Raw genomic sequence first — 14,160 nt, 5'->3', positions numbered from 1 at the left:
ATGCCACCCTTCAAGACCACCACCATATGTGAGCTAATGTCTTTCATCAATGACAATGCCTAAGAGTATTTTTTCCTCGATAGTACCACAAAGGCCAAAAGGATTTGATAAAATAGGAACCCATCTGTTTAGATTTAATCGAGAATCTATTTCGGTAGCTCGAGTTTGACATTTTTCCTAGGCTTAGCACTTCTGGCAAGTGGCAGGTTACACGGCAGGTTACATAGCAGGTAAGTGGCAGAGCTGGGATAAGACAGGTCATCGAAGCAGCGTGGCTCAGTGGAAAGAGCACAGGCTTGGGAGTCAGAGGTCATGGGTTCAAATCCCAACTCTGCCACCTGTCAGCTATGTGACTGTGGGCGAGTCACTTAACTTCTCTGTGTCTCAGTTACCTCATCTGTAAAATGGGGATTAAAACTGTGAGCCTCACGTGGGACAACCTGATTGCCCTGTATCTACTCCAGCGCTTAGAACAGTGCTCTGCACATAGTAAGCACTTAACAAATACCAACATCTGACGCTCAGACCCAAGCTCTTCCAACTAGGCTATGCTGCTTCTCCTCTGGGCTGCTGATCCATTAGCAGATAATATAAGAAATATGCTGCAGTGGAATAAAGCTTTGCCCCAAATAGGGAGTTTAATCAGTAATGTATAGAAAACTTCAGTAAAAATCCTGAGACTTCCAAAGTCAAAATGGATATCAAGTCCACTGGCCCAGACAGAATAGAGCCAGAGTTTCTGCTCCATTCAAAACCCAACCCAGTTGCTTGACAAGCTTTGTTTAGAGAAACCTTAGCTCTGAATGAAAGAGTTTAATTGGATGTGAAAAATACTCTGGTACAAATCTGTGAGATATGTCTATACCGTTGTTCCTTCTTTCATGCCTCCCTCCCCTCTCCCTTCTAGTTCCATCCTGGAAGGAGTAAAGGATCTGTATCTGGAAGCTGCACACCAGAACGGGGAGATGATAGACCCCGATTTACAGACGGGACTTGGGGTGCTGTTCCACCTGAGTGGAGAATTTAATAGAGCGATAGATGCGTTTAATGCTGCCTTAACTGTTCGACCAGAGGTACGCTTGATGACTTGCCGTAAAAAGAAAAGTTTCAAAAGTCCTTGTTTTCCCTCCCCTTAATGGTCTATGGCGACTGACATTAATGAAGCGTCACTATAATCATTAATTTTTAATACCTAAAATAGAAATGTTAATTGCCAAAGGGCCCTGTTGAAAAACAGACATATAGGATGTCAAATTCTCAGCAGATCTCTGATGGATTGAAGTAGTTTCGCGAAGCTGTGGGTAACAACTGGTCTTTTGAGTGAGTCATACTGTCATATTCCATACCAGTTAAGAGTAGATTCATTTTATTTTATTTTTTTGGCAATCTTCCTTATTCTGGGAAAAAGAAAGAATGAGTTGATCTGCTTTGTTCTGCGGTTGAAAATGCTCCTTTTATTGTTAGGACTATTCCTTGTGGAACCGCCTTGGGGCAACGTTGGCAAACGGAGACCGCAGCGAAGAAGCCGTCGAAGCCTACACAAGAGCTCTAGAAATCCAGCCCGGCTTTATTCGTTCCAGATACAATTTGGGAATAAGTTGCATCAACCTAGGAGCTTACAGGTGACGTCTGAAAACAATCAAATTATGTAAAGGATAAAAAAAATGTTGGTTCAACATTTTTTAAGCCTCTTTCCAAGCTAAAACTTCTGAATAGGCAAGGATTGTGTTTACCAACTCTGTTACACTGTACTCTCCCAAGCACCTAGTACAATAAGCACTCAACTAATACGATTTTTTTACGTTATCTGTTAAGCAGTTACTATGTACATTAGGGAAGCAGCGTGCCTCAGTGGAAAGAGGCCGGGCGTGGGAGTCAGAGGTCATGGGTTCAAATCCAGGCTCTGCCACTTGGCTGTGTGACTGTGGGCAAGTCACTTAACTTCTCTGGGCCTCAGTTACCTCATCTGTAAAATGGGGATGAAAACTGTGAGCCTCATCTGGGACAACCTGATTACCCTGTATCTATCCCAGTGCTTAGAACAGTGCTCTGCACATAGTAAGTGCTTAACAAATACCAACATTATTATTATTACTATTATTATGTGCCAGGACTGTCCTAAGGTCTGGGGTAGATTCAAGCTAATCAGTTTGGACATAGTTTATGTCCCACATGGGGCTCACAGTCTTAATCCCCATTTTACAGATGAGGTAACTGAAGCACAGAGAAGTTAAGTGACTTGGCCAAAGTCACACAGCAGACAAGTGGCAGAGCCAGGCTTAGAACCCAAGACCTTCTGACTCCCAGGCCCATGCCCTTTCCATGAGGCCATGCTGCTTCTCAATTGACTGAATAGGTGGATTCCAAAGCCCGCAATTCAATTCATCAGGTAAAATTAAAGCCCTCAGATCCAGTTTATTTGAGAAGCTGGTTGAAGAAAGCCTTGAGTTTACTGTAAAAGTTATAGCTCGTTCTGGATCCGTAACATGCCACTATCTAGTGACCTTTACTTGCAGTTGCCTGCTTTTATTCTAAAGAGAGAGAAGAAATCTTAAACTACTCAGTGGAAGAATAGTAAATGGAAAAAATCCCATTAGGCAGCAGTGTGATTTCTGGGACATTTTCATGTATTTTGATTAATTTCAAATACATTATGAGAGTATTCTCTTCATTCACCACCCTGATTCCATATCATATCACCAGGTCTTGGGGGAAAATGCATGAAACATAGCTGGGAGATTTTTCAAGTTTGCATTCAGTGAGAATAAAAGTGTTCATAAAATGCAATAGTGTAGCATCTCTACTTTTCTACTGCACTATTAATTCAATTTTCAATATTTATGAAAAAATTCATTTCCTATTTGGGAAGTAAGATTTTACAAACTTTCAAAAATAGGAAAAGGAAGTTGCTATTTATTCATACCAATTTGGAGGAACATGAACAAAATTTGGAAAGGAAGTGCCCCGTTGTTAGAACACTGTCTTATTATTTCTCAGCCTTCAAGTTACTAGAATGAAAAAGTCTGAAAACAGCCATCCTTTATTTCTGAGTTGCATCTATCTAAAAAAGAAAGAAATGAGGTCCAAAGATATTCTTTGGCTTGAAATAGGGCAGTTTTGGAACTTGAGATGAAGCAATAATTTACTCTGTAACCTTATATGCCCTTTATGTGCTCTCTCCATAAACAGTATGATGACAATAATACCGATTTCCTAAGCCTTCTGGGTTCAGTACACTATAATAGGCTTGCAAAAGGAGATCCTATAATTTGGGCTGTGAATATGTCATGCTTCTTTAAGCTATGTGGCATGCATAGAGATATCTGCCCTTCCTATTTGAATATGACACTGGCTGAGATTTCTTCCAAGAGTGTGACTGGCCAAAAGAGAGTCAAGTCTACAGTGTCTACGCAGAAATAGCTGGTTACCCTTACCGATCCCTTGCCCAATTGAATGAGCAATGCATCCCTAAATAGAAGAGCCCGGACATCTCTTTATGAGTGGGGAATGTGTCTACCAACTCAGTTGTACTTTCCCAAGCACACAATGAGCACTCAGCAAATATCCCTGATTGATCCGAGGTACCACGAAAGAATTTCTGTCTTTTAAGTGACTAAGAGTCTAGGGTATGGCTGCTAACGTTGATGGGACGTTAGGTTTGGTAAGTTACTTCTCCCTACCCCAGCCCCACAGCAATTATGAACATATAGAACAGATAACTCTTTCCTTGGATACAAATTAAAACTTCAACATTCCTGGGCCAGGGGCTATATCAGTCTTCCCTACTGTATTGCAATAGAGATTTTCTTAAAGCAAAATAGTCCAGCCTCTAAACTTTCCCTCTCAATTTTGCATTTATGGTCCCTTAATTATTCTAATAATGTTAATTATGATATTTGTTAAGCACTGACTATGTGACAACCACTGTGGTTAGCACTGAGGTAGATACAAGTTAGTCAGGTCTGACACAGCCCCTGTCCCACAAGGGGCTCAGAGTCTAAGCAGAGGAAGAACAGGTTTTGAATGCCATTTTCAATTGAGGAAACTGAGACCCAGAGAAGCGAAGTGACCTGCCCAACAGACAGCAGGCAAGTGGCAGAGCCAAATTAGAACCCAGGTCCTCTGAGTCCCAGGCCTGTATTCTTCTTACGAGGCCACACTGCTCTCCTAGTTGTGCTTAGCTTTGGTTGAATCATAATGGAAAGTAACTGAAAGTTGTCTCCTCAGAGAGCAGTAGCTATGATGTGACAGAACATGTAGCCATATGTATGCAACTCTAATGGGTGTGGGGTTTTCTTTAAACTCTTCAGTTGAAAATCTGTTTTCACTCCCTTTAGAGAGGCAGTCAGCAACTTTCTCACAGCTCTCAGCTTGCAAAGAAAGAGCCGGAACCAACAGCAAGTCCCCCATCCTGCAATTTCTGGCAACATCTGGGCGGCTCTCAGGATTGCCCTCTCAATGATGGACCAACCTGAACTCTCTCAGGCAGCTAATCTGGGTGACCTGGATGTCCTATTAAAAGCTTTTGACCTGGACCCATGAAAGAAAATGAAAAACTCTCCTCCAAAATGTACCGGGAAATGCAAAACTATTTTAGTACAAATTTCAAAGGGATAAAAACGTCATTCAAAGTACCACGCTCATGCCACACAAGGAAACCCCGACCAATGCTGCCCAATTTCTGTAAAAGTTCAAAAGCACAAAAAACTGTATATAGCATCATTTGAACGCCAAACAAAAATAGAAAAGAATGAGGTGAACCAAGATGAAACAACCAAATTGGAACACTCGTCACACAGTATGTTTCTAAATTAGTACGATGGATTTGTTTTCTTTTTTTTTGTTTTTGCACTTGGTTACAGCTGACAACGCTTATAAAGGAACCTGTCTTCTATTTCATAAAGCAAGCGTTGAATGCACTGCCCCAGTACATGGTGGAATACGGACTTTGGTTTTGTTCAATCCTAGTTCCTGACTTCTACAAATTGCGGTTTAGTTCGGGTCGTTGGTGCATGCACAGTACATATATTAGTTCTTTAATAAGAGGGGTTTTGCTTAGAATTTGCTTACCAAATTCTTAACATTGCTATAGCTGTTTGATTTCAGTGTGAGCTTCGCAGGCAAAAGCAGCTATTTGCACTACAAGTTTTGCGGTTCACAACCCCAAATTGTCTGCGACTGTACATATGCACTTTAGTAGTTGATCATTTATGCACTTCTGGGGTATTGTTTCTCTAATTTTTAAGCATTATAAGAAAGACGTAGGGATACAGCCACTTTGGCTCAACGGACCAAATACAAATTCTTGAAAATAGTTTTCCATAGCGTAGGATTTGGTGAGGGGCATTTTTTTCCTAAAGCTAATGTGGCAGAAAGCATAACCTCAAACCTAGATTCTTCTTCTTTGTATAACCTCAATATTAATAAAGCCTGGATGAAGCTAAGCGAAGAGGGTTCTGTTCCTTCAAGCATTAAACTGGAGGGAAGCTTAGTAATTAGTGCTAATTTCACCATTACTCACCTAAATAATTGCCCATCTGCTATGTTGCTTTGTCCATCAATAATTGACATATGCAGTTGACCCGCTTTATAAGAGAATTTTTAAGTTCACTGCTAACTGTTAAGATGTTAAATATTTTTCTTAAATCATGACAAATATATTTTTGTTCAAAACAAGGTGGCAGGTCTTTTCCAGGATAGATATTTTGCCAGTCCCTCTACTGTAGATGAAACTGAACTATGGGTTCGCAACAGTTTTTCCAAAGGTACGTTATTTCAGTGTTTCGGTGTCATGATTTGAAGACTCTGTTACAGTCGGCCCTTATCCTGACGTACAGTGTAAGTGCTGTTCAATACATTGCTTGCTGAAAATATCGACCTCACTGGAGGAGGGGATTTCATTTAATCAGGAAAACATTGTAGTTTGTGTGTTAGAGACTAAGGTGGATGAATTGGAAAATGCTTTCTGAAAGTAACTTTCTTGTGACATTTTGTCTAGGGGAGGGCATTATTTCCCCATTATCCCCCTTTCTCTGTTTCCTAAATGGCATTTTTAGTTGTGCCTTATTCCAAATCTTGGTTTCAGAGCTATTGAAAAGGGAGAAGTGTTTGGGATAAGGACATTTGTAGGAAAATTAGCTCTGGAGTTCAGAACTCCATGCATAGGTAATGAGAAAATGAATCCAGTCAAGAATCAGTACTGCTGAGCTACACGGTGAGTAGGTGGTGAGGAGTTTTAATGTGAGTATGAAACTCTGGATCTTAGTAGTGGCTGAATCCATTTTATTTGGGAAGATAATCGAGGCAGGTGCACATATATTCATATTTCAAGATCTGTTTCATTGGACGTTGTAACTATAATCCCAGAGAGGATCCTGTCCCACTCAATCTGAGCAATTACTGTTTTGCATAGTGGTGATTCAAATCTTTCCCTCTTTTCATAAAAGCAAAGAAATGTTAGACTGGAAAGTGACTTAAGAGGTTTAGCACCTTCTCGTGTCTCTTGAGAGGTGTGGATAGAGCCGTTCGGAGGAGGAAATTCTATAACTTGACTTAATAGCTCATTCCTGAGCTTCTAGTAGATCACTGCAGAGTTTATAATAAATTTTTTTCCAGAGTTTAACAGCCTTCAAGGTCAGAAATTTATTTCTTCTGTCAAACCGATCCCCACTATCCCTTGCAGTTTAAGCCCCTGTCACCACCACTTAAAACGTCATAGGTTTAAACATCTCTTTCCAGTTACTAGGGTAGACATCAAATTCTGTGACTTGAAACATAATCGAAAGGCCTATTACAATGTTTAGTCAGCCTTGTAGAGAGCCTCGTGCCTGGAACCAGTAGCTATTTAGGGTAGGCCAAAGACGGAGTGTTGATTTGATTTATTTCCATTTTGGCTTGTGCAGTAGACCATTTCTGCAGTCTAGTAAATTTATTTTGCACCAGGCTACAAGACTACAATGCAGTGGAGTCATTTCGTAAAGCTTTGATTGTAGTGCAATGATCTATTTCCGCCAATTGGTTACCTAACAGCAGTTTATTCTCGATTTCTTATATGTGCCTAATGTCCATCGAATTCAATACTGGGGATAAGGCTTTAGAGCACCGTGCCTATTATTTTGCCCCAAATTGTCACCCTTGTGGAGGAGTACTTTCAAATATAGTGTTTACAGAATTTAAAGCATTACCAAAAATAAACAAGGACTTAGGGTAGGCTTAATTTTTATATGGAAATCTCTTTCTTTTTTAGATAGAAAATATCTCCATTCCTACTCTGCATTAGATGAGCACATGATCATTTTATTTCCTTTTTTCCTTGAAGAGCCCAGCGAGTCCTTTCTTCCCTCCCCTCCAATAGCTGGGTCTGTTGTCATTCTGGAAAGATGGCAGGGCACCTTATTTGGCATTTAGTCCTTGTATTCTAACCATGAATGGGGAACAACAAACACAAGGGCTATTATTTGAAGGCATTGTTAGAGTGCTTGTGGGACATTCAGTGGTTCCCGTATTACAAGGTGCTGAATCCTCCAGTAATTTGAATTACAATTATTTAGTAACAGATGCATTACCTGGCTCCAACTGTTCTGCAATCTTTAGTTCACTGCACTAATGATATTGACAATGAAGAGACGGGATCATCTGAAACTGGCTACTTTGAGGGGCTTTGGGTAATCTTATTTTTCACCCCCCTCATTGTGCAGAGCAGATCACGAACAGTACTTTACCTTCACTTGGAGCTGGGTTCTGCTTTCAAAGGCAGATGATGGCCAGATTGAAGGGAAAGGTGTGAACTATGCAGAAATGCCATCAGTTCATCTTTTGGACTTACTTTAGATGGTACCTGACACCATACCTAGTGAGATGTCCGTTCCCAGAAGCCTCTTAGCCAAGGCTCACCAGAGTGGTACTATAAGCTCACTGTGGACAGGGAACATGTCTACCACCTCTGTTGTATTGTACTCTCCCAAGCGCTTAGCACAGTGCTCTGCACACAGCGCTCCATAAATACCATTGATTGATTGATTCTATATAGGTTGACTGGTCATAGTGTGGGAGACAAGAATTACTCATTTCCCAAACCCACCTGTATCTGTGGCTTCCAGTAACAGGCTTGTTTTGGGCGGGGAACGTGTCTGTTGATTGTTGTACTGTACTCTCCCAAGCATTTAGTACAGTGCTCTGCCCACCGTAAGCGCTCAATAAATACGACTGAATGAATTTGGAAAAGGTGGAAGCAATCATTTTACTCTGTCAATCGTGTGCCAGTTCCTGTCCTTCTCCCACTTGCCTTTCATTTCCACCTTAAGGTGGACACAAAGGGCCAAGCTGCATCCTGAGTAAGTGGCTTTGGTTGGCCCTCTACCTTCTTTACTTCCCAACCTTTTCAAGACTTTTTTGTCCTTACAAAGGACACACTAAAGAAATGCAAGGGATTGCCATTGTTATTACAGAATCCTAAGGAGAATATGGTAACGCTGAATTCTGAGCTCGTAGCTCAGTGGGCTGAGCTGGCCTCTCTTAGATCCCTCCTGATTTCACTTTTTTATAGTGTTCAAACCCACCATTTGTCATAATTTCTCTGTCATTACAGAATTTATAGCTCCAGCTAAAATGAAACTGTTTTGAACTAATAAATATATATTTTTAAAGGGTGTTCGTAGATGGATTGTGACATAAGGTTTGTAAAGGGTGTTTTTTTTAAGAAAAACATATAACCTCAGGTACAAAAATATTGCATGCATTAGTATTTGCACACCAACCTATTCTAATATTAACCAAAGCATGCGAGGTAACAACAACTGAATGTAAATTTACAGAATGCATGTCTAAGTCTTAGAATTAGCTCAATCTTCCTTGCAATTTCTGCACTCCTAAATGCGGTCATTAGGAGTTATTTATACATGGACTTTGTGTTGTAAATTTAATGCAATATCCTTGGAATGGTTTAATAACAGTGTGTCCCACTGGACTTAATAATATCCAATCGCCTGGCTTATACAGTGTTGCCGACAGGACAAACTCATACAGAACTTTAGGTGTTCACAGGCTACAAAATACGGTGAAGCGAGACTCATCACCATTCCAAAATGGAATACCGTTATCACTCTGAATGCTTTCAAAGGCAAAAATTCAAATAGGTTGCTTTAGTGCGAAAAAATTTGGATATTACTCTAGGCAGCAGGGAAAATGTTGGTCCTTAGAGATCAAATGCTGCTGATCGTGTCTGCTCAGGGCGTCCTGCACAATGTAAAGCCAAACAAGCTGGGAAAGTGAAGGTATCAGTATTTTGAAAGAAATTCAGAAGGAAATACTGAACACCTCATAGAGGACCTGGTGTCATTCTTACTTCCATTTAAGAAATAATAATGTAAATGATGATGTTGCTTCTTTCTTCAGGAACTGCTGAGTGGAAGATCACTGCAGCAAGATTGTAGGCTCTTCAAATTTTGACTTTCAACCTTTAATCAGTAAGTCTAAAAGTAATGAGATGTGATGGGGCTAAACTGTAATTTACCTTGCCCCCCTTCAATTATGCATTCTCACTGCACATTAAATGCCTTCATGTATAAGCCAGCACCAAATGATCTCCACAAACTCACACAAAGAACACTGAAAATGCCAGTTTCAGCCACTCTGGGATCCCACTGCAGACGTGAGTCGCTCTAAATTATAACTGAATGCAGAATCCAAAAAAAAAAGGACACGCTGATAAATTTTCTATGCCTCTACTGAGTGCATTTAACAGGCTTTATAATGTGCAAAATGAATAAGTGGGTGAGAGATTGCTACTTTAATGTGTTTTTCCTTTAGGTAAAAACTTTGATAACAGTGAATTGAGAAACAGTAACTCAAGAGTACACGCTTTGGAAAGGGACATCCTACCTTAGACCAACTTGCTCAGGACAAGGGATCATTTTAATCCGAAGAGCCTCAGCCGACGGGGAAAGGGGGGAAAAGTACATAGTAGGTGCTCTACTGTAGGAGAAGAAATAAAGAAATACTTAAAGCTAAGAAAAGGTAAAGGAGGATGGAGGGTTTTTACATGCTTGCCTTACCTTTAACAGCAACTCCCCAATCTTCAGACTCTGAGGCCAATGTTATTACAAGCCAATATTCTCCTTTCATCTTAGGCCCAAGACCAAGATCCATTCCAATACCTTGGTTTCAGGGGGTTTTTTGTTTGTTTTTTTAAAAACTAGCTTTCCCTGAGACCATCTCTCGAAGAGAATGCATCCACTTTGGCTTTTTGCCATATGACACTGAACCATACTGTTAGTTGTATGGGGCAGCTACAGAAATCTGAATAAAACACCAGACATCCCCAAGTGAATCTCTTCTGAGTCTTAAAAACAAAAAAAAAGTTTCTTTTTGAGGTTTTCTTGAGTGTAGAATGGATAACAAAGAATAGTGGGGGAGAAGGGGAGATAAGTGGGTAGGTGACTTGCACATTCAAATTGTTATTAAGGAAGCTGATATGACATTAACAGTCCTGTAGAGGACTTACAAATAATGGCCCCATGTAAGAAAATATACGGATGTAGTACAATATCCTAAGCAGCAGCAACAGTAATAAAATAACTCATTTTCAAGCCCCAAATGATTGCTTATTTTACTTTCTCTCTTCCCCTTTTAACCTTTCCCTTCATTCCCTAGTGCCAGAGTTTGTTTACATTTATTGAAATATTGTCTGGTTTAGGAAACTTTTTACTACCAAAACTACACATTTATTGAACATTTAGAAAAAACAATATTTCTATATATTTTGTATATCTATGAATATTGCCTATCTAGACTAATCTTAAAATATATAGTTTTGAAAGACATCGTGCTGCTTCTTCCACATGCTCAGTACTGATTGAAATTCCATCTGGCGCCAGTTTTTGGCTTTATTTTTAAGCCAGCATAGATAGCAAAGAAGAGAAAGCATTTGAATGTTTACATTCAGTTTTTAAAGTTAATATCAACCCAACTTAAGTGATCTAGTTCTTAGGTAAATTTAGTGAATATTGGTGGGGGGGAGGGAGGAGTGTGAAAGAATAGACTCATAATAAACAATATTGCATCTATATACTTAGAGCAATATTAATTGTGTATAATAGCACAAATCTATAATGTACTGATGCTTCAACTTAATATCTTCTTGCACTGCTCTTTAAAATAAAATTACTTCCATAAAATGATCTGGTCATATATGTGATTAATTTGGTATTTGATTTGCAAAGCACTAATGTTACTGTAGTATTTTTGTACTGTATTGGAAGCATGCCTTCCTGTTATTTTTTTCCATAATATTAAATTGTATTTATATTTGTGTGATTTTTAAGTGTGTCTTAAAATAAAGTTTGTCTGTGGCTTCAAATACCTTTCAGAGATCTTCTGGTATGGGATTTTTGAGCACAGCTGCTTAAAATGAAATAAACACACCTGTAATACTGGATTTTTAAAGGACCTTTTCATTTCAACCCATCCAGGGTGGAATTACCTAAATTATCTAGGTACTAGGGTTGGGTTTTTAGATTTTAAGTGAATAAACACATTCTTTTATTTTGTTGAACACTTTTAAAAGATTAAATTATTAGAGCAGTTAGAAAAAACACAGCCCATTGAACTTGAAACTCAATTTTGTGACTTTTAGAATAAAGGAATTAAAATGTGTTTCAGGTCTATGGTCTTCTTTTATTTAAAACGTAGAGAAAGGATTTTTTGAATGTAAGAACCTAGGGGACTAATTATTAAAAAAAAAAAAAACCTACCGGGGAGGCTATTCAGGTTGCCCCTTTCTAAAACCAAAGAAAGGTTAGCTAGTAAGACAGTATTTTAAAATCAGTGTTTAGTTCACCAGCTCCTGATTTTTATCAGTCTGTGCTACTGATTTGCAGGGTAGCAAAAACGGTAAGAACTTTGTTTTACTACAAACTGGTCAAGCATCGTTGATTGACTGATTGATACATTTCTTTAACCCAGGTAGGGGCATGAAGCATGACAATATAGTAATTGTGGTATTTGTTAAGCACTTTCTATGTGCCAGGCACTGTACTAAGCACAGGGATAGAACAAGTTTATCAGGTTGGACAAAGTCCCTGTCCCACATGATGCTCACAGTCTCAATCCCCATTTTACAGATAAGGTAACTTAGGGACAGAGAAGTGAAGTGACTTGCCCAGGGTCACACAGCAGACAAGTTTCAGAGACATGATTAGAACCCATGACTTTCTGACTTCCAGGCCTGTGATTATCCACTATGCCATGCTACTGCCATGGGAAACCTTGTTCAAGGAATACTTCAGGGGCCCCAGTCCACTCCCTTAAAGATTTACAGTAGAACAACCTGATGTGAAAATTCAGCTTCTCCATTGCTAAATGCAGAAAAAAATTCACTTTCATCATATCTACAGTATGTTAACTAGAAAGCCATAAAAGAGAGAATCTAAACTAATAACTCTTGGTGCTTACAGGGATGGTTGTGATTTCAGTAACAATAACAATAGTATTTGTTAATAATAATAATTATTATTATGGTATTTGTTAAGCACTTACTATGTGCCAGGCACTATTCTAAGTGCTGGGATAGATACAAGATAAGTGGGTTGGACACTGTCCAACATGGGTCTCACATTCCTAATCCCCATTTTACGGATGACGGAGCTGAGGCCCAGAGAAGTGACTTGTCGAAGGTCGCTCAGCAGACAAGTGGTGGAGCTAGGATTAGAACCCATGACCTTCTGACTCCCAGGCCTCTGCTTTATCCACTAGGCCATGCTGTTTAAGCACTGACTAAGTCCCAGGCACTGTAGATACAAGATAATCAGGTCCCACACGGGTCTTGCAGCTTAGGTAGGAGAGAGAACAGATATTGAATCCCCATTTTGCAGATGAGGAAACTGAGGCATAGAAAAGTTAAAGATTTGTCCAAGGTCACACAGCAGGATTAGCATCCAGAACCTCTTACTCTCAGACCAGTTCTCTTTCCACTAAGCCATGCTGCTTCACGTTGCTCAATTGTAGTTCAATGAAAGGGGACTGGTAGCCAGGGCTCCATGATGCGGTCAAGTATCATTGACATGGCAATGCTCTTTTGGTTTTATGGAAAACGAGAGGTCATCCCTCGTGTGTATTTGCTTGTCGCTGTCTCATAACTGGTCTCAGAGTCCATAAGATCGAAAGTTCCTATCCAGGGCAATGTGGGCACCAACCAGCACTCTGGTCCCAGCTCAAGAATAGAGGGAGACTGATGGCTGGTAAAGCCTTGAAATAGTCAAATCAAGGCATAAGACATTCAAGTTACCAAGAGACATAGAAATGTGTGACTTTCTTAACCTATATCATACACCAAGAGAGGGTAATTTGTAAGAAGTGTTGCTTTAAAGTGTTCTATGTTTCAGGTATTTCACGGAAGAAGAGCAGTCTACTACATTAGACTTTTAATTCTGAAGCTTTTACTTAAAGCAGTCAAGAAAAGGGCTTCTCAGAGTACCGTTGTGAAAAGGAAGGCAAAGACTTTACTAGGTAGAACAATTGTTTAGGGGAAAAATGGGCCTGGGCTTCATTGATTCATGCACCTCCATTCAATTTGAAACCTACAGGACACCCCATTATAACCAGTCAATCGTAAGTATTGAGTGCTTACTGTGTGCAGAGCACTGTCCTAAGTGCTTAGGACAATATAACAGCATTGGTGGATACACTCCCTATCCACAAAGAGCTAGCCCTCTAGTATAAGAAAATGGATCTCAGACATACAGAGAAATCCCCAAAGCTCTAGCCCCAACTTCTGCAATTGGAAACATCATAGAGAGCAACTAAGGAAAGTAACTGGCTCTTTTACATTTTCTTAAAAAAAAACAACCAAACACCCAAAAGCAAATAAACAGTTCTCTCTCAATTCCCTGACTCTTCTCCTCTTCCTCCCCCAAAATGAAGAAAACCAAATTACATATTTTTCCTGGAGTTCTGCCAGTCTTTTTTTTTCATGATTTTATTTTTAAAAATTCTGTGCGCCAGGCTGAGGATGTATTTTAAGAAGTGGCATTATGAAGCCCAGAGATTGTGTTTCACAATGGAAACGCTGACAAGCTGCTAGGAAGAGAAACCCGTGTCCTGGTTAAACACTAACCTCTTGAGGTACCAGCTGCCAGTTTTCTGCCAAAGTGAAGGTGGACCCCA

General features: G+C 39.7%; 1 protein-coding gene across 9 annotated transcripts in view; it reads left to right on the top strand.

Annotated features, from left to right (window-relative positions):
* Positions 1-11,367, top strand: part of PEX5L (peroxisomal biogenesis factor 5 like) — a 288,594-nt gene extending 277,227 nt beyond the window's left edge. For all 9 annotated transcript variants that reach the window (XM_029066471.2, XM_029066450.2, XM_029066482.2 and 6 more), the window contains 3 exons: positions 908-1,073; positions 1,465-1,622; positions 4,338-11,367. In XM_029066471.2, coding sequence (XP_028922304.1) covers positions 908-1,073; positions 1,465-1,622; positions 4,338-4,542 — 529 coding nt within the window. In that variant the 3' untranslated portion in view covers positions 4,543-11,367. The remainder of the gene's footprint in view (positions 1-907; positions 1,074-1,464; positions 1,623-4,337) is intronic.
* The last annotated feature ends 2,793 nt before the right edge of the window (positions 11,368-14,160 follow it).

The sequence above is a fragment of the Ornithorhynchus anatinus genome, chromosome 1 (genome assembly GCF_004115215.2).
Source record: "Ornithorhynchus anatinus isolate Pmale09 chromosome 1, mOrnAna1.pri.v4, whole genome shotgun sequence".
Taxonomy (NCBI): Eukaryota; Metazoa; Chordata; class Mammalia; order Monotremata; family Ornithorhynchidae; genus Ornithorhynchus; species Ornithorhynchus anatinus.
This window is presented reverse-complemented; position numbering and strand designations above follow the sequence as displayed.